At 51.1% G+C, this 21,210-nt stretch overlaps 1 protein-coding gene across 5 annotated transcripts in view; it reads right to left on the bottom strand.

Moving 5' to 3' along the window:
- Window positions 1-10,148: 10,148 nt before the first annotated feature.
- The window catches only part of C1QTNF1 (C1q and TNF related 1), a 37,110-nt gene continuing 26,048 nt past the window's right edge, over window positions 10,149-21,210 (bottom strand). For all 5 annotated transcript variants that reach the window (XM_017951044.3, XM_017951041.3, XM_021928079.2 and 2 more), the window contains 3 exons: window positions 15,777-15,945; window positions 13,219-13,358; window positions 10,149-12,398 (listed from right to left, as the gene is read on the bottom strand). In XM_017951044.3, the coding sequence (XP_017806533.1) occupies window positions 11,848-12,398; window positions 13,219-13,358; window positions 15,777-15,931 (846 nt within the window). In that variant the 5' untranslated portion in view covers window positions 15,932-15,945 and the 3' untranslated portion in view covers window positions 10,149-11,847. The remainder of the gene's footprint in view (window positions 12,399-13,218; window positions 13,359-15,776; window positions 15,946-21,210) is intronic.

The following is a 21,210-nucleotide window of genomic DNA, read 5'->3' as shown; positions in this document are numbered from 1 at the left end:
TCTGCCCCCCACCCTCAGCCCCCCTCAGCCTCCCAAAGTGCTGGGATTACAGGTGTGAGCCACCACACCTGGCCTGATACTTTATTTTAAACTAAAATAACCAGCTTCTATTTGAATATTTATCTATAATAAAGACGTATAGCTTTCTGTGCTAGTTTGGTTTTTTTTGTTATTGTTTGTTTGTTTTATTTTGCTTTTCTGGGGCAAGGTCTGGCTCTGTCGCCCAGGCTGGAGCGCAGCTGGCACGATCGTGGCTCACTGCGACCTCAACCTCCTGAGCTCAAGAGACTGTCTCAAAAAAAAGAGATAACAGTGAAGTTTGCCACACCTCCCCCTTCAGCCTTCTGAGCAGCTGGGACCACAAGCGCATGACACCATGCCCAGCTACTTTTTGCATTTTTTGTAGAGATGGGTTTTCACCATGTTACCCAGGCTGGTCTTGAACTTATGGGCTCAAATGATCCACCTGCCTTGGCCTCCCAGAGTGCTGGGATTACAGGCATGAGCCACCATGCCCGCCTGCTAGCTTGGTTTTTCATACTAAAAAGGTAGCATGTGCACCTCACACAATGCATATTAAGTAGAATTTAAAATACAAATGTGGCCAGGCGCGGTGGCTCACGCCTATAACCCCAGCACTTTGGGAGGCTGAGGCAGGTGGATCATGAGGTCGGGAGTTTGAGACCAGCCTGACCAACATGGTGAAACCCTGTCACTATTAAAAATACAAAAATTAGCCAGGCATGGTGGCACGCGCCTGTAATCCCAACTACTCAGGAGGCTAAGGTAGGAGAATCGCTTCAACCCGGGAGGCAGAGGTTGCAGTGAGCCAAGGTCGCGCCACTGCATTCCAGCCTCGGTGACAGAGCGAGACTCCATCACACACACACAAAAAATACAAATGTACTCATTGCCCAACCCCAACCACCATCCACTTCTCTGCCTCTTGTTTTTTCTTTTTTTTTCTCCAGATTTTTTTATTGTGATAAAACACACATAACGTAAGATTTGCTATCTTACCCATTTTAAGTGTGCCTCTCGGTGGTGGTATGATTTTCCTCTAATTCGGCCTTCAGGTCTCTCCTGGAGAGTGGCTGCAAACTCGCCCTGACAGGGCTCCAGGGGAAGTGCTGGCGGGTGTTTGCAGTATGCCTTTCACAGGAGGCTGCTTTTTTTTTTTTTCTTTTCTTTTTTTGAGATAGAGTCTCACTCTGTCGCCCAGGCTGGAGTGCAGTGGCATCGTCTCAGCTCACTGCAAGCTCCGCCTCTCGGGTTGGAGCATTTCTCCTGCCTCAGCCTCCTGAGTAGCTGGGATTAAAGGCATGCGCCACCATACCGGGCTAATTTTTGTACTTTTTAGTAGAAATGGGGTTTCACGGTGTTAGCCAGACTGGTCTCAAACTCCTGACCTCAGGTGATCTGTCCCACTTGGCCTCCCAAAGTGCTGGGATTACAGGCATGAGCCACTGTGCCCGGCCACAGGAGGCTGCTTTATTCTGGTGGATGGCCTAATGCCTACATGTGACCAGGTGTCCCTCTCCCAGAAAACTTGTTTCCACGGGAAGCCCTTGTGGCTCTTGTGTGACCTGTGTCCTTACCAAGACAGCCACTCTCTAGAGGAGCCCTGACCAGGAGGCATCAGCTTAGAGGAAGCATCATTACAGAACACATGGTGGAAGAGAAACAGTTTATTACTCACAGACCCTGTGGACAACAAGGTGCCTGAGAAGGCGATGGGCAGTCCAGAGACAGCAGGGAGCTCACCGAGCGGTGGAGAATGTATGTGTGTATGTGGCAGTGGAGGGGTTAGGGAGACCTGTGGGATCAGGCCCTCATTAAGGCCCATGGGTATTATCTTATTCTTTCTTGTGGGGGTTGTGGATTGTTAGTTTAAAGAAAACAGGCCGGGCGCGGTGGCTCAAGCCTGTAATCCCAGCACTTTGGGAGGCCGAGACGGGCGGATCACGAGGTCAGGAGTTCGAGACCATCCTGGCTAACACGGTGAAACCCCGTCTCTACTAAAAAATACGAAAAACTAGCCGGGCGAGGTGGCGGGCGCCTGTAGTCCCGGCTACTCGGGAGGCTGAGGCAGGAGAATGGCGTAAAAACCCGGGAGGCGGAGCTTGCAGTGAGCTGAGATCCGGCCACTGCACTCCAGCCTGGGCAACACAGCGAGACTCTGTCTCAAAAAAAAAAAAAAAAAAAAAAAGAAAACACACACAAAAGGGGAACTTACTGCCATGACTCTGGTGTTGGCCATTAGGTTTTTGTCGCAGTCAGCAATGGTGGGGTATGCTGGGTTTGGTATCAGTGAGATGAGGAGTAAGCAGGTGTAACACAAATAACCACATGAGGAGGGGAGTGTTAAGACCAAGGATGAAATGGTATGTTTCAGAAGAAAACTATGCTGCATCCAATATTAGATTCTAGCCCCATTCATTTTCTTTGAAGAGTTTTGGTTTTGTTTTTTATTTGTTTTTTTTGTTTGTTTGAGACGGAGTCTGGCTCTGTCTCCCAGGCTGAAGTGCAGTGGTACAATCTCAGCTCACTGCAACCTCTGCCTCCCAGGTTCAAGCAATTCTCCTGCCTCAGCCTCCCAAGTAGCTGGGATTACAGGCACGCACCACCACACCCAGCTAATTTTTGTATTTTTAGCAGAGACGGGGTTTCACCATGTTGGCCAGGCTGTTCTCGAATTCCTTACCTCAGGTGACGTCGGCCTCCCGAAGTTGTGTTATTATTATTACTATTTTTTGAGATAGTCTGGCTCTGTCACCCAGGCTGGAGTGCAGAGATGCTATCATGGCTTACTGCAGCCTCAACCTCCCTGGGCTCAGGTGATCCTCCCACCTCAGCCTACCAAATAGCTGGGACCACAGCCGTGTGCCACCCTACCTGGATGATTTTTTTCTATTTTTTGTAGAGATAAGGGCATTCACTTTGCTGCCCAGGTTGGTCTCGAACTCCTAAGCTCAAGCGATCCTCCTACCTTGACTTTCTAAAGCACTGAGATTACAGGTGTGAGCCACCGTACCTAGCCAATGAAGTATTTTATTCTTATTATTATTTGAGACACAGTCTCACTCTGTCACCCAGGCTTGAGTGCAGTGGTACAATCTCAGCTCACTGCAGCCTTGACCTCCCTGGGCTCAAGTGGTCCTCCCACCTCAGCCTTCCAAGTAGCTAGGACTACTGGTATGTACCGCCACACCCAGCGAACTTTTTGTAGAGATGGGGTTTCACCATGTTGCCCAGGCTGGTCTTGAACTCCTGGACTCAAGAAATCCACCTGCCTCGGCCTCCCAAAGTGCTGAGATGGCAGGCGTGAGCCGCTGTAAATGGGCCAATAAAGTATTTTTTTAAATTAAGACATGTACATTTTTTATAAGAATTAATGCTGCTGCACACTTAATAGACTACAGTATAGCATAAACATAACTTGTATATGCACTGGGAAACAGTGCTGACCCACAGCCCAATACACCCCACAGATGCTGACCACAATAAAAACCTGATGGTTATAGCCAGAACCCCCTCACCCCGATGTTTCCTCCTAGGAATGTTCCACCCACTGACCCCCACCCTACTCCTCAGCTATAAATCCCCACTTGCCCAAGCTGTATTCCGGGTTGCGTTCAATCCCTTTCCTCCACCACAAGACCCTGTTGCAGTGGTCCCTGTACCTGTTGCAACAGTCCTGCTAAGGTCTGCCTTACCATGCCTTAATGGGAGTCACTAAATAAGGTCTTCCTTAACAATTTGGCCAGGTGTGGTGGCTCACGCCTGTAATCCCAGCACTATGGGAGGTTGAGGTGGGCGGATCACCTGAGGTCAGGAGTTCAAGACCAGCCTGACCAACATGGTGAAACCCTGTCTCACGAAAAATACAAAAATTAGCCAGGCATGGTGGCACACACCTGTAATCCCAGCTACTCAGAGGGCTGAGGCAGGAGAATCACTTGAACCCAGGAGGTGGAGGTTGCAGTGAGCTTAGATCGCACCACTGTACTCCAGCCTGGGTGACACAGTGAGACTCTGTCTCCAAAAACAAACAACAACAACAAAACAATTAACAGAGTTGTGCAGCTATCATCACAATCTAATTTTAGAACAGTTTGTCTCAGCCAGGCATGGTGGCTCATGCCTGTAATCCCAGCACTTTGGGGGGCCAAGGCGGGTGAATCACAAGGTCAGGAGTTTGAGACCAGCCTGACCAACATAGTGAAACCCTATCTCTACTAAAAATACAAAAAAATTAGCCAGGCATGGTGGCATGTACCTGTAATCCCAGCTACTTGGGAGGCTGAGGCAGGAGAATCACTTGAACCTGGGAGGTGGAGGTTGCAGTGAGCCGAGATCACGCCACTGCCTTCCAACCTGGGCAACAGTGCAAGACTCCATCTCAAAAACAAAGCAAAGCAAAACAACAAACAAAAAACAGTTTGTCTCCCCAAAAAGAAACCAAGTAGCAGTCGTATTCTAATCCCCCCACCACACACAAGCAGCCTTGGAAACCTCTCGTCTGCTTTCTGTCTCCATGGATGTACCTCCCCCAGAGGTTTCATATAAATGGAATCCCACAATATGTGGTCTTTGTGTCTGGTTTCTCTCACACAGTGTAATGTTTTGAGGTTCATTCCATGCTGTAGCATGCATCACTAATGCATTCCTTTTATAGCCAAATAATATCCCATCATATGGACACTACATTTTATTTATTCCATTACCCACCGATGGACATTTGGGTTGTTTCCATTTTTTTGGCTATTATGAATACTGCTTGGAACATTGGAGCACAAGCTTTAGTGTGGGAGCTTGTCCTTATTTCTCTGGGGTATACACTTAGTGGAAGTACTGAGTCATGTGGCAACTCTATGTTTAACCTTCTGAGAATTTTCCGACTGGTTTCCAAGATTGTTATTTTCTTACTGGCGACATCCGTTGAGAACCGCCACCAAATTCACCAGTGTTCTAGGCCTGGATTCCTCGCTATGTCTCTCACCTTCCCTCTGGGTTCATTTTCTCTCAGCGCAGGTTTTCCAGTGACAGATTCCCCCAATTTTTGTTCGTTTGAAAATGTCTTTTTAAAAATATTTTAATTGGAAATAGAACTGAGATGGACAGTTATTTCTAGCCCTTTAAACATTCCATTCTGCTATCTTGTGGCTTCTGCTCTTTTGCTTGTATTTGTTCGTTCTCTCGTTGCTATAAAGAACTGCCTGAGACTGGGCGATTTATAAAGAAAAGAGGTTTAATTGGCTCACAGTTTTTCAGGCTGTAGAGGAAGCATGATGGCTTCTGGAGAGGTCTCAGGAAACTTTCAATCATGGCAGAAGGCAAAGGGAAGCAGGCTGGTCTTGCATGGCCAGAGCAGGATGAAGAGAGATGGGGAAGGTGCCACATATTTTGACACAACTGGATCTCATGAGAATTCTATCACAAGAACAGGGGGACTCAAGGGGAACCCACCCCCATGACCCAATCACCTCCAACCAGGCCCCACCTCCAACATTGGGAATTACAATTTGACATGCTTGGGAGAGGACACGAATCCAAACCACAGCAGAGGTCAGTTGTCATACTTACTATCACTCCTGTGAAAGAAAATATTTTCCCCTCTCCTTTTAAGACTTTCTCTTGGTCTTTGGTTTTTAGCAGTTGTACCATGATATGCCACGCTGGCTGTGACCTTGGTTTTATTTGTCTTGCTTGGGATTCACCGAGTTTCTTGAATCTGTACCTTAGAGACTGATCAATTGAGTGATTTTTCTCAGCTATTTTATCTTCCAGTATTTCTGTTGCCTTGTCTCTCTCGTGTCGCCTTCTGGGACTCCAGTTGCACATATATTGGGCCTTCTTCTTGTCACTTCTGTACCTTTGTTCTGTGTTTTCATCCTTTTGTCTTTCCATACTTCTTTCTAAATATTTTCTTCTGATTTCTCTTCTAATTCACTGATTTTTCTCTTCAGCTCTGTACAGTATGATGGTATATTTATCCACCAAGTTCTTAGTTCCTTTTTTTTTTTTTTTTGAGACAGGGTCCCACTCTGTACCCCAGGCTGGAGTGCAGTGGTACAATCTTGGCTCACTGCAGCTTCCACCTCCTAGTTTCAAGTGATCCTCCTGCCTCAGCCGCCCAAGTAGCTGGGACTACAGGCATGTGCCACCATGCCTGGATAGTTTTTGTATTTTTTTGTAAAGATGGGATTTTGCCATGCTGCCCAGGCTCTTAAATTCATTTGTTTTTCACTTCTAGAGTTTCCATTTGCTTCTTTATTATCATCACCATCATTAAAGTTTTCTGCCACAAATATCAATCCTTTTTTTACCTCCCTGAATGTAGCAAGCATAGTTATTTTATATTTTGATTGTGATAACTCTAAATGGTAAGAGTTTTTTCCTCCGTGTGGTAAGCATTTAATACATTCTTGTGGAATATCTTAGTTAGCAGGATCTCAAGTTGCATGGAGAACTAACTTAGTGGCTATGTCAATTGATCGGCTGGAACATTTCCTGTCTTTAGGCAAGGAGGTTTCCAAATTTTCCAGAGCATATGGAATTCTAATCCTATCTGTAAAAGTGTCTAAAGCGGAAATTCCTTGTCCTTGCCTGGCCATCTGCATAATGAGATATGGGCTCACTCCATTCTGCCCTAGGAAGGGCTGGATACGGGAGCACTTGAGGTCACCATAGCTTCCCATTCCTGCCCCAGCTGTGGAAGGACTTGAGAGAGGAAGACATGTCCTCAATTAGTCATTCCTTGTGGAATGCTTCCCCTGGCACCTGCATCAGCCTCCCGCTGACTCTGTGATCTCACCCACCAGTTGATTCAAAAATGCTTGTTTGACAGTGTTCTTGGAAAAACTAACCCCGACATTCCCATCCTATTTCACTGGCCCTTGGCCCCTGGCCCCTGTGCCATCATAAGCCAAGCCCAGAACAATAGGACCAACTCTGAAGGTCATGACTCTGGAGGTCCAGGACTTAACCAGCCTTCAATAGAGAAGGCTGCGGCAGCCTGATTTTTTGGTTTTGTGTTGTTTGTTTTTGTAACTGCTGTTTATTGAGATATCATTTACATACCATAAAATCATCCACTTAAAGTGTAGAATTCAATAATTTTTAGTTTGGATTTGCTTATTCTGGACATTTCATATAAATGGGATCATGCAACGTATGGTCTTTTTTGTCTGGCTTCTTTCCCTTTGAATAATGTTTCTGAGGTTTACCAATGTTGTAATATGTAACAGCATTTCATTCCTTTTTATTTATTTATTTATTTTTTGAGATGGAGTCTTGCTCTGTTGCCTAGGCTGGAGTACAGTGGCGCAATTTTGGCTCACTGCAAGCTCTGCCTCCTGGGTTCACGTCATTCTCCTGCCTCAGCCTTCTGAGTAGCTGGGACTACAGGGGCCCGCCACCACACCTGGCTAATTTTTTGTATTTTTAGTAGAGACGGGGTTTCACCTTGTTAGCCAGGATGGTCTTGATCTCCTGACCTCATGATCCGCCCACCTCAGCCTCCCAAAGTGCTGGGATTACAGGTGTGAGCCACCATGCCCAGCCTCCCGGCTGTCTTCTAAAGAGGTCTCACCATTTTGCATTCCTAACAGCAGTCCCAGTGGTTCCATACCCTCACCAACACGTTATCATCTGTCTTCTTGACTGCATACTTCCCATTGATTGTAGAGTTGTGTCTCACTGTGGTTTTGACTCACGTTTCCCTGATGATTACACCTGTTCATGTATGTATTGGCTTCTGTATATCTCTTTTGGAGAAGTGTGGGCTGCTTCACCCATTTTTAATTAGATTATTTGTCTTTTTATTATTGAGTTGCAAGAGTTCTTTATATATTCTAGATATAAGTCCCTTATCAGATATATGATTGGCAAATATTTTCTCCCATTCCGTGAGTTGTCTTTTCACTTACTTGATGGTGTCCTTTGAAATACAGAAATGTACGAGTTTGATGATGTGCAGTTGATCTATTTTTTTATTTTGTTGCTTGTACCTTTGGTATCATACCTAAGAAATCATCACCTAATCCAAGGTCATGAAGATGTATGCCTGGGCTTTCCTCTAAGAATTTTGTAGTTTTAGCTCTAATATTTAAGCCTTTGATCCATGTTTAATTTTTGTATATGGTGTGAGGTAGGGGCCCAACTCCATTCTTTTGCATGTTGGGACATCGACATCTTACGTTATTATTTTCTGTTACATTCTGTTTTTTTAAAATAATCTGGGCAACAATGTCTCATCTTATGGCAGTCATTATGGCCCAATAAAATCAACTTGCCATCACACCACTGCATTCCCACAGTGGACCTTACAGAAAATTATCATTGAGGACTAGTGTGGGTCATGCCCTCCTCGTCCCCATGCCTGGCTACAAAAGCTCCTGAAAGTCCTAACATAAGCAGTTCTTTCCCTGGACTGAGTCATCAGTCATTTCTAAGTCCTTTTGCTAAAACACTGATATTTGTATTGCAACTGAGCCTTCATGACCCTTTACTGAGATGGCTAGCCAATTTCTCATGACCTTGGGACAGGAAACTGGGAGAGGACCCTGTCAAGATCAACTGCTTGGGGAGGGCATCAGGTGGAGCAGATCGCTTGGTACCAAGCATGCAGCTCTTCTGAGAAGGCTGGCCTCTATGTCACACTGCAGTCAAAACCCTGAGAAAGTCCTCAGAAAGGCAAGGACCATATCTTATCTGTCCTTATGCCTCTAGTACCTAGCACATGGTCTGCCACAAAGCAAGAGCAAGGGAAATATTTGGAGGAAGAATGGGTGGAGCATAAATGCCAGCCTGAAAAGATTGGGGGTGGGGGAACCCCAAAGGTAGAGGGGTGTTAAAAAGAGCATGGGGCGGGCCCAGGAGCAGACCCCGCCTCCTTTCCCACGAGAACTTGACCAGCAGGGAAATAGGTATTACACGGTCCACGTGACTTTGTCTCCAGAGAGGGTTGTCACTGGGCACCTGTAAGAAGCTGGCTGGTTCCCTCCAGGCACCTCTGGGAAGGGCACTTAGTCCCTGCTCCCTACTGCCTGGGAAGCGCATCCTCTGCTGAGTGGCCTGAACTCCCCAGAGGTGGGGGCCTGCTCCTTCTCCCACAGAGCAGGATTGCAGGGTCCACCTGATCCAGTCTGGCCCTAGCCCAGGGCCAAGCATGACCACGTGGCTTCCCTCCAGGAGCAGGCAGAAGAAGGAGATCAGCTGTTTGCAGCCTGCTGGCACCAGAGAGAGCAAGGTAGATCCCGTCGGCAGCTGGATCAGGGCCTGGCTTCTAACCCAGTTGGCAAGCAATGGAGAGAAGAACGAACATCTGCTCTGCACCACTGGAGAACAGAGCGGGCTGCTGATGGGTATATTCAAGCTGCAAGCCGTGGTAGTGGTTGAACTGTATCCCCTGAAAAAAGATATGTCCAAGTCCTCATCTCTGGTACCTGTGAATGTCACCTTATTTGGAAATAGTCTTTGCAGATGTAATTAAGTTAGGATCTAGAGAGAAGACCGTCCTAGATTTACAGTGGGCCCTAAATATTTACCTGATTCTCTAAATCCTCCAACAGGTGTTATAGTAAGGGAAGGGAGAGGAAGATTTGAGACACTCAGAAGGGAAGGCCACGTGAAGATGGAGGCAGAGCCTAAGGAGATGCAGCCACAAGCCAAGGAGTGCCTGGGGCCACCAAGAGCTGGAAGGGGCAGGAAGGACCCTCCGCTAGAGCCTTATGCCACCCATGCCCTAACCCCGGTTTCCACGGCAGTCCTAGGAAAGGAATAGTGTCCAGGCTGCAGAGCCACGGCCAAGCTGCTACCTCCACGGTTTCTCTCCCTCCCGGGGGACAGTATGGTCCTGCTCAGGAGAGCAAGCCCCTGCCTCCCACCCACCTCTCACAAGTGCCCAGACCCCAGGCGTCCGACTTGGGCACACATTCAGCTGCAGTCGACACACGCTCTGGCTGCCCCACCCATGGGAGGCTGCACCCCCAGGAGGAGCGAGGCAACTCAGGGTCCAGCATGTGCCTGCTGGGTGCCAATGTCCCCAGGTACAAAGCTGAGGGCCTCCCAGGCAGGAGTAGACTTTAGGTGGAGAGGAGAAGACGACGACAATTCGGTTTAATGAACAAACTGACGAGGCAGGATGCTTAAAACACAATTCTGAGTTTAATGTTTTCTGGAAAGAGCTGGGGGAGCTTAAGCAGCAAGTGTGGCGCTCTGCTTCCAGGCACGCCCACAGGAACTCGGCTTTCAGAGTCTGACCCGCAGAAGTTCTTTAAAGAGAGACACTTAGGGACCCCAGATCCCGGCAGGCAGGCCCAGAGAGGGAAGCAGGATTAGTCAAAACCAGGTGCGGGATGGGGGAACGAAGAGCGGCAGTGGAGCTTTGGGGGCCCAGCAAGTAGCAAGAACGACCCTGGGCATCAACGTGGGGTGAGGTGGAGAGGGGTTGTGGGGTTCCTGGAGATCAGAGAACGTGGCGGCCATGGGTAGGGCCAGAGCACCGCAGAGACACCGCAGCCCTGCTGCAGGTGGTCCTGAAATTGGCGCAGGGGCTATTGCCTCCCCTGCCACCCAGCTCCCGAGAGAGAATCCTGACCCAGGTGGTTGCGACATGCACTTCCTCTTGACTCTGGTCTCAGAACTGAGGCTCACAGAGTCTGAAGAAACAGGCAAGCGTGAGCTTTCCAGCCCCTTCCAGCTCTCCCCTGCTCTGAAGCCTAGAAAAAGCCCCTCTCAGGCTACTGGTCAGAGACCTGGATGAGGGTGGTGGGGGTGGAAGGGGTCTGGATCAGCCTCACTGCCAACCAACACATGTGGAAATGGGGATGCTTAGCCCACGAGGAGACGGGAGACTGCAGTGCTGCGTGAGGTGTTTTATAAAAAACAGAAGCCAAGGCCCCAGGGCCTTCTGGGGCTGACTCGTGTGGCAGGCAACACAGAAAGTAGATGCCAGGGTGGCAGTCATGGAGACCCCCCCCCCCGGGCTCTGGGGTGGCACGGGGGTGGAGCAGAGTCACACATGGATGTACCAGGAGCTCTGCCCCTCATAGAAACATCTGCAGGCCTGGGGGACTCAGGGGTCCCTGGCCGCTGTCAGGAGCCCTTTGGTTGCTTCTACCAGCCTGGAGCCAAGGCAGGGGGCTCAGCTGTCCCTCTGGGAGGCTGACACTTGCGGTCCCAGCCCCAAGCACCCCGCAGCTGTGACTCAGAAAGACCAGCTGAGCCCTTGGGCAAGGCCACAGGGATGTCAGGGTCCACCTGTCCCTCAAGAAAATTCCCACATGGCTTAAAAGAATGAAGCCAGAGGTAGTTTCCTGCCCCCAGCCCCTCCCCTGACCCCAGGGCTTTAACTTTGCATCTTCTCTTAAGTGGAGTCTCAACTGAAAAAGTGCCTCTCTTGGGAGCCAGCAGGCTGGCTGGAAAGACAAAAATAACAACGCTTTTCTTTGTCCTCCATGGTTCACTTTGCTCCTTTTGAGACCTGTAGAATTTGCCTAATTATTTCCAAGGACTGGAGCCCCGGCGCTGCACCCTGGGATGCCCTGCCGCCACCCGCATCTCGCTGTGCGGGCTCCACTTGAGAATGTGTGCCGAGAGGGCAGCGGAAGGTCCCTGAGGGTTCTCGCAGGCCCCCCGCCCTGGTGATTTCATCTGCCGTCACCTCTCGCCAGAGGCTGCAGCATCTGGGAGTACCGGTCGCTTTGGCTTTCCGAGCGTGCAGGGCATCTCACTGAATTGGCCAAAGCCAGGGAGGCGGAATCCAGGGATGGGGGAAGAGGCGGTGGGGTCCGCACAGAGCAGGGGTGGAAGGTGGCGAGAGGAAAGGAGGTGGCCGGCCAGCTAGGGCTCGGTGGCGTGCTTGACCAGGTAGCCACTGAAGGTGATGTAGGTGTCCAGCTCCTCGCTGAAGATGGCGTTCTCGCGCTCGCCCTTGTAGAGACGCACCCACACCTGGTCCTGCTCCTGCAGCTCCAGCATCAGGCTCTGGCTTTGCATGATGCTGCGGTCGCCCACCTGCGCGAACAAGATCACCACCTCCTCCTCGTTCTTCATGATGTGCAGGTACGTCTCCTTCTGGTTCCAGGTGTGCACGTTGAGGCTAAAGAAGTAGATGCCGGGCACGTAGCAGTAGAACTTGCCAGTGAACATGTTGAAGTGGCTGTAGAGGTTCACGAACTCCGTGTCGAAGATCACCGTCTGGTAGTAGTGGTTGCTGTGCATGGGCTTCTTCCGGCCCACCGAGAAGGCGGCGTAGTGGCTTTTGCACCGCTCCCCGGGGGCCCCCATGGAGCCCTTCTGCCCTTTGGGTCCAGTGTGGCCCCTGGCCCCTGCTGAACCTGTTTTGCCGTATTTCCCTTGGAGGCCTCGATCTCCGCGGTCACCCTTCTCACCTAAAAGGGACGGGAAGACATGTGCTGTTATTGGAGTAATCCGGTGGTGTCCTGAGCCTTGGCTGCTCACGCTCTGGTCCCTGGTGCAGTCCTGATTCGACCTCACAGCCCTGACCTGGCAGAAGCTTTACTCCTGCCCCCAGCCCCCCACCACGGGCAGCTTCCCAGCCTGGCACAGGGGTATTTGGATTCCCAAACTGGCCAAGCAAACAGACTCAACCTCAAGGACGGTTCTATTTTTGCCGAGAAGCAATAATTTTTTTTCCTTCTGGAAAGCCCTGGTTAAAAAAAAAAAAAAAAGGAACATACAGGTTCGTCCAAAAGCAACGGGCTCTGCGGCCAGACCCACGGCTCGCTCAGCAAATGAACTCCAGATGTCTGGGCCGGCTCAGGATCTAGGCTGCAAGTGTTCCCAGTTCGATTTCACGGGGCTGTGCGGGGTTATCTGCCGTGTGCAGGACCGGGGCGAGCGGGTGGCATTTCAGAAAGCAGGCTGGGGCACCAAGCCCCAAATCAAAGGGCCTAGAAGCCTGGCGTCCACATACAACTGGAGGGATGAGGCCCCAAGCAGCCACTGGGCTCGCTCTCCTGCTCTAGGTCCTGCAGGCCCCTTTCCAACCCCTCCTCTTGGGGAGGGGCCAGAGCCTCAAAATCAATCTCCTGTGCCTTCCCCTCTAGATGACAGCCTGCCTGCCTCTGCTCCGTGTCCCGAGGGAGTCCTCCGCTCTCGCCCAGCCCCACCCTAACGACTCCATCCCTTCCTCCAGATCAGCACAGAGCAGCCCTGGCCACCCCGTGCTCGTCTTTGCAGCCGTCTGACCTTTTAAGATAGTGATGTTGATCTGGGGCACGGCGGTCGCCGGGTACATGGAGGTACCGGGGTCGCAGCAGCGCAAGCACCGGGAAACAGGGAGCCCCTCGTCCTGGCTGGGCCTGTATTTTTCATGTTGTTCTTCAGCCCTGAGGGAATAATGCATCACAGTGAAAGTCAGGAACTCTCAGGCCTGGAAACGCTTCTCTCTTCTGCTGCCAGTGCCTGACTTGCCTTCTCCCTCTCTCACCTGGGCCCACAAAGCTCTGTGTTCATGCTGGTGGGCTCACAGCCCACTCTGGGATCCTCACTACAGAACGAGCCCCCTGTCCTTTGTTAAAGGCAATGACAGTCCTGGAAACACGGCAATCAGCTGAGCGCCACGCAAGACGGTGGCTGCTTGGGAAAAATCCACAGGTCTAGGAGAGGGTCTTGGGTGACACAAGACAGTGCCAGGACTCCCTATCGTGTATCCGTGATGCTAGAAAATAACATATGAAGCTGACTCGTCTGTGAGTGAGAAGGTTCAACTGGATCTTTAGGATTCCTCTCAGCTGCAGCCGCTGGAGAGATTCTAATGTTTCCAACCTGACATTGGAAGGACCGGCCCACGGGCAGGATGCATGGCGGCGGCTCCTGGCTGCCACCTCGCGGCCCCTCACGGTATCTTGTGTGCTCTGGCTTGTGGCTCTCCTTGCCCAGGCTGTAGAGCTGCACAGACCCATGGGGGCAGCAAAGTCCCCCTGGATGGGCCAGCCCCTTATCTAACGCTGCTCCCACTTTTACACCCCAGACTATCCAGGCAATGGATCTCTGTGCCCTACGTTCAGCTACCCATAAGCCCAGGACTCCCAGACGGACATCTCACCCCCACCTCTCTCCTAAGCCCCAGACCTTGACTTCAAACTTCTCACCAGAAGTCTGCATCTGGAGATGCAACAGGCCCCACAAATGTCATGTGTGCAAAACAAAAACCCCGTCCCCATCCCTTCGTCTCTGGAATCTTCTCTTTCTGAATCTGTTCCTGGCATCAGCGGCGGGTGCCCAGGGTGGAGCCTTCAGCGTCGCCCCCAACTCCCCCCACTGAAACCTTCAGCAGAGTCCTGGGCCCCCAGCCTCCAGGCACCTCCAGACCTGAGCCCGGGCCCCTCATCGTCTCTGAGGCACCCCTGCCATTTCGACTCTCGCTTGGAATCTGCCTCTCCCCGCACCAGCTCATCCTCTCTGCTGCCTCCCTCCGGCATTCTTCCGAGAACACTGTCCAATTTAAGCTTTCCCATGACCCCTCTTGTTCCTTCTAGGATTTCGTTCAGGTGAGACCCTCCCCAACTAGACCCAGCTGCCTCTAGGCTCAACTGCCCTCCTGTCCTTCAGCCTCCAGCCTCCAGCACTGGGTCTCACCATCCCAAGCCACCCACCAGCCCCGACAAACACTGCCAGCCATGCCTCTGCACACCCCATTCCGGCTACCAGGCGGCTTTCTCCTCCTTCTGCACCTGGGAGGCCCCCAGGTGTCTTCAAGACCTAGTTCACTCCTCCTCTCAGTCTTCCTGGGTCCCGCTCCTCCCTCTCCTGACCCTGCCTCCAGCATCATGGGTGCACCCCTACTACCAAGCCCACCACACTGCACTGTCTCTCACGGGTCTGTCTCCCTCTCAGCCTCAGAGCTCCTGGAGTCCAGGACTGTGCCAGTCATGTGTCCCCCGTGCCTGGGGGATGGCCTGACTGATAGGAGGGGCTCAATCAAAGACAGAGGAGGGAGAGGAAGAAAGAACGGAATGGTGTGACTCAGCCTCAAATCCTGTCCAATCCCATTGTACACTAAAGTTAGCCTGAAGCCTCAAGTATCAAGTCAGCCCAACGCTCAAAATAACGAAGAGATTCCAAGCCAGGCTTGAGCTGTTGCTGGGTCTCCAGGACCTCACGCTGGATGCATGGCAGTTGGATAAAGCACTCAGCTTCCCTAGGAAATATCCCAGGTCAGCTGGAGTCTCTCTGTCATTGCAGGTCATAGACACAAAGGTAGATGCCATCCAGAGTCCTTCACAACCTTTCAAGGGAAGCCGACACTTGGCCCGCCCGGTCTCTGCTGTCCTCTCCTGTCCTGCAGTGTGATGAGACATGTGGGTCGTGGACACCAGCTCTTGGTCCAGCATCTCTCCTAAGGCCATGCTGCATCTCTCCCTGCCTCCAAGTGGTGCCTAGAACCCCAGCGGACATTCTCAGCAGACAAAGTGAGAATGAAAAGACAAACTGGAGGGTGGATTTGGGAGCTTGGTCTGCTCTTTACTTAAGAAGGCAGCTGCAAAGCCACTTGCAGACCCCGCTCCTTTCGGCTCGTGGTGAGGCTGGACCACTGTCCGCAGTTTCAGGTGAGGTGCCCAAGCCACTGAAAGGAGGAATAGCTCGTCCGTCCTGCAGGACCAGCCTCCAGCAGGGCCACGGCTCAGCTTTGGCTTTCTCGCCTTCACATCTCACAGTGAACCAGCTCCCCCGGGGGCCCCGAGTCCCAGGCTCAGCCTGGCCAGAGCCAGAGATCCTGCTATTACACCCTCGTGGCCCCTCACCTCTCAGCATGGTCCGGCGGGGAGGGCAGCTCCTCAGTCCCCTCCCACTCCTGCTGTTCCCCCTGGACATGGGGCACACGGCTCAGGACCGGGCCAGAGGCAAAGGCCAGGAGCAGGCAGTACGCCAGCAAGAGTCCCTGTCCACGGGAGCCCATCTTCCTCCTGGGCCCTGGTGGGAAAGAAACACACAGGGAAGGCACCAAGTTAGGAAGCAGCTGCACAGAGAAACAGCCTGGAAATCAGAGGTGCTTCCCCAGCTTCACGCCACTGGGAAATGCTGCAGTTACACAGCTTCTGGGAGGACAACCACTCGCACACACCCATGCACACACACAACACACATGCATGCAACCCACACACATGCACTCAACACATGCAATCCACACATGCATACTCACATACACTCACATGCAACCCACACATTCACATGCACACAATACACATGATGCCATCCAGAGTCCTTCACAACCTTTCAAGGGAAGCCGACACTTGGCCTGCGCAGTCTCTGCTGTCCTCTCCTGTCCTGCAGTGTGATGAGACACACACACATATACCATCACACGCACTCACATACAATCCACATGCACACATTCACATACATGCAATCCACTCACACGTGCACATTCACATACATGCAGCCCACACACGCACACATTCACATACATGCAATCCACATACACTCAACACGTGCACACACATGCACAAATTCACATACATGCAATCCACACACAACACACGTGCACACACATGCACGCATTCACATACATGCAATCCACACGCTCAACACACATGCACACACATGCACACATTCACATACATGCAATCCACACACACAACACACGTGCACACATGCACACATTCACATACATGCAATCCACACACAACACGTGCACACACATGCACACATTCACATGCACGTATACCCACATCACATGCACACTCGCATGCATGCATACTCTCAACACGTTCACATGAATGCTCATCCACTCATGCACACATGCGCTCACATGTACACACACCTTCACACGTGCACACACACTCTGCCCCCAGAGCCTCAGCCAGTCAGGCTGGTGTTGAGAGGTTGCTGAGCAAGGTGCTGTCTCTGCCCACCCAGCCTCTTGGGAAGGAGAGTCCATCAGCCGCTGGCCCCACAGACAATTGTTTACCACCCCTTTTAGGACAGTAAGAAAAATCCCAAGTAAGCTTTGAATGATCATCATCCCTTAACTCAAAGCAAAGCTGGCTCAATGACCAGGTCCTTCACCGGTGGGCAGGTGGGTAGGAAGGCAGCTGCAAGCTGCTTTCCAGCCTCCAGGCGGCGCATCAGCGAGTGTCCTTGGCATCTACTTTAGGGACGTGCCAAGCCCAGCCCCGGAGAGCAGTCATCTTTCCAGGAAGCCAACCCCACGTCTCTCACTCCCAGAGTTTTTGGCAAAAGCTTGGGGCAGGACCCTCTTCATCCAGTATTGGGACAGTCCTTCTAGAAAGGGGTGCTCATGGAGGTGGGGAGTCCAGGGAGCCCTCAAGGGTCGGCGCTTGGGCCCGCATTAGACGAACGCCCACCTGCCACCCTGTGAGCGGCTCGCTTTCCTCGCCCAGAAATCTGGCATCAGGAGTCACATGCCCAGCCACTTCAGGTGGGCCGAAAACCTCCCCACCGAGGGGCATAGTGACTGTGGTCAACTCTAACCCCTCTTTGTTACCAAAATGTAAAACTCAAGAATGTCTCAGGCCCTATGGGAACACCTCATTCAACACACAGCCACCCAGTGAGAAGATGGGTGAGAAGTGCACGTAATCTCCCGAGGTGCTGGGATTCCAGGTGTGAGCCACCACGCCCAGCCTTTAGTGGGCTCTTGAGTGAGGTCTGAAGGGCTCCCCGCAGAGCCTTCACACCAAGTTAACATTGCAGGGGAAGATCTGGAGCCCAAGGCTCTCGTGATGGAGCCTCCAAGGTGAGAGTGAGGAGAGCAAGGTGGGCCCCCCCGAACCTCTTTCCTCCCGTCACACATACCTACACCCAGTCTTCACCCCACTGCATGACCCCCACCCATTCCTGCAGTGCCTTAGCTGGAGCCCCCACCTCCAAGTGTCCTACCAACCAGCTGTCCCTCCCATGCGTCAGGGCCCAGAGACCGTCCCCATGACCAAGGGGCTGCTTAGGCCAGCTCCCACCCAAAATCTCTGATACCTCCCACCACTTGCCAAAGACAGTGTGTATCTGCACATGTTAATTTGTAAAATGCACATCTAAGTTATCTCTCCAGCCATCAGTCTGATTAGGTTTGAGAACACTTCCTCATTAATAATTTTTATCCCATCACAGATGGCCCCACAATCCTCTAGAGAGACAATATTCATTCATTACTGTACCACATTTGTAAATGAGAAAACAGAGACTTGGAGAAGCTAATTAGCTTAAAATTCTGTTTTGTTTTGTTTTGTTTTTGAGACAGGATCTCACTCTGTCACCCAGGCTGAGTGCAGTGGTGCAGTCTCAGCTCACTGCAGCCTCTACCTCCTGGACTCAAGTCATCCTACCTCAGCCTCAAGGAGAAGGGACTGCAGGTGTGCACCACCACACCCAGCTAATTGTTCGTTTGTTTGTTTTTGTTTGTTTTTTATAGAGACAGATTTTCACCATGTTGCCCAGGCTGGTCTCAAACTCCTGGGCTCAAGTGATCTGCCCATCTCGGCCTCCCAAAGTGCCAGGATTACAGGCTTGATCCTCCACGCCAGGCCAAGGCTGATGTTTGAGCAGGGTGGCTGCATTTGAACTCAGACAGGCTGACAACAGATGACAATAAAATCCTGCCCACCATGTCTTCAACACCCAACTCAAGGTCTCATATTCTTCCTGAAGCCTTCCCAGGCCCCTCAACTGGGACAATTTCTCCATCCTCGCTTTTAGGTTTCTTTTTTGACACAGGGTCTCACTCTGCCTCACTGCAGCCTCAACCCTCCAGGCTCAGGCCATCTGCCCACCTCAACCCCCAAGTAGCTGGGACTACAGGCATGCCCCACCAGGCCCAGCTAAATTTTTTTGTTGTTGTTTTTTCGTAAAGACAGGGTTTCACCGTGTTGCCCTGGCTGGTCTCACACTCCTGAGCTCAAGCAATCCACCTGCCTTGGCCTCCCAAAGTGCTGGGATCATAGGTGGGCGCCATAATTTTGTTTTTCCTATTGTCTCCTACTGCAGAGAGTTTGTCTAGCCTATGAAAGTCCACTCAGCAGACCGTGGGTGACCTCCTCCAGGGCTGGGACGTCCCCCAGCCAAGCATCCTGCAGCCTCCTGAATGTCACTGGTGCTCAGCAAATACTTGTCAGATTGAATTCTCTAAATTTGTTTATTTCTCTATTTCTGTATTTCCTCTGTTTCTCCTTGGCGCCTTAATAATTACTCTGTTTTTTCCTTTTAAGTGGCAAACTTGTGCCAGTTAAAAGGAAAAGAGATTTTCCTTTCTTTAAACATTTTTTCCTGAACCCCAAATGTTTTATATATATACACATGTTTACATATATATACACATATACATATATATATATACACACACACACACACACACGTGTTTATTTCAGAGAGGTTGGAAAGTAACTACAAAAGGCATTACAAAGCTACCTTGGCTTATTCTACTCTGTGGTTTCTCAACCCTGGCACCATTGGTGTTTTTTTGTTTCTTTTTTTTTTTTTTTTTTTTTTGAGATGGAGTCTCGTTGTCACCCAAGCTGGAGTGCAACGTGTTATGATCTTGGCTCACTGCAACCTCCACCTCCCAGGTTCAAGTTATTCTCCTGCCTCAGTCTCCCTAGTAGCTGAGATTACAGGCGTGCGCCACCAAGCCTGGCTAATTTTTGTATTTTCAGTAGAGACAGGGTTTCGCCATGTTGGCCAGGCTGCTCTTGAACTCCTGACCTCAGGTGATCCACCTGCCTTGGCCTCCCAAAGTGCTGGGATTACAAGTGTTTGCCACCCTGATGCCAACCCTGGCACCATTGAAGTTTGGGCCTAGATGATCCCCTGTGATGGGAGGCTAGCCTGTGTGCTGCAGGATGCTTAGCAGTAACCCTGGACTGTCCACACCAGATGCCATTAGCATCACCACCTCTAGTTATGACAATGAAAAATGTCTCCAAACACGGTAATATGCCTGTTCCGCGGGGGCAGAACTGCCCCTAGCTAAGCACCAGCACTTGTTTTTATGTTGGTCTCTCTCTTTCTAGTCTAGCAAAGGGATTTTCCACACCTTGGTCAGAAGAGATGGGATCCAGGATGCAGCTGGGTTAGGAACAAGGCTGTCACCTGGGCGTGGCAGAGGGGAGGGGGTGGAGCTGGGAAAGCCCAGCAGAGAGCCCCAGGCTCAGGCTGATAGGGAGAAGGCCACTTTGGTGGTGGTGGATCCCCTCAAAAGCCTCGTCTTTGGAGTCAGAGCAAACCTGGACTGAAATCTTTCCTTCTTGAAAAGATCTTAAGAACCATTTTACCAAATCCCACAGCAAAGCCAGCGTCATAACATTATGATCATTTTAGTCACTTTTGGGCAAAAACAGTATTGCCCAACATCTAACCAAACTTGGCTCCAGATCACTATTAGTGATTTCCAGCAAAAATCCCCCTACAGTGGGGAGGCCGTGTCCCAGCAATGTTATCTGGAAGAACGTGTTAGGCAGTTCCAGGAAAGTGCCCCGAGCACATCTTGACCAGTGGTGTGAAACCCACACGAATCCAGATCAACGTGGCCCAGTCTCCAGGCCGCATCGCAGTCAAGGCAGCTGAAGACAGTTCCAGCATGACTCAAGCTCTTTACTTGCCTTTCCCAAATCCTGCAAATAAGAGCCAATTTCCATGGTAATTCGGTGACCATTTTCCTCCCCTCCATGTCCCTGAGGACCAGCTGCTCTTCAGCGTCCCTTCCCCAACCCCACACCATCCACCTACAGCGGACCTTCTCCTGAACAAGAACACATCCCCCTTTACAGAAGGAGGGAGGCCGGAAAAGAGAAACCAGGCTACACACAGGACGGAGAGGAGGACAGGAAGCCTGAGGACACTTCCCTGTTAATTTGTATCCCAGCCGGGCGCGGTGGCTCACACCTGTAATCCCAACACTTTGGGAGGCCAAGGCAGATGGATCACCTGAGGTCAGGAGTTCGAGACCAGCCTGGCCAATATGGCAAAACCCCGTCTCTACTAAAAATACAAAAATTAGCTGGGCGTGGTGGCGTGGGCCTGTAGTCCCAGCTACTCGGGAGGCTGAGGCAGGAGAATTGCTTGAACTCAGGAGGCGGAGGTTGCAGTGAGCTGAGATCACACCACTGCACTCCAGCCTGAGCAACAGAGTGAGACTCTGTCTCAAAAAAAAAAAAAAAAGAAAAAAAAATTGTATCCCTTGGTCGCGTGTGGTGGCTCACACCTGTCATCCCAGCACTTTGGGAG

The sequence above is a fragment of the Papio anubis genome, chromosome 17 (genome assembly GCF_008728515.1).
Source record: "Papio anubis isolate 15944 chromosome 17, Panubis1.0, whole genome shotgun sequence".
NCBI lineage: Eukaryota > Metazoa > Chordata > Mammalia > Primates > Cercopithecidae > Papio > Papio anubis.
This window is presented reverse-complemented; position numbering and strand designations above follow the sequence as displayed.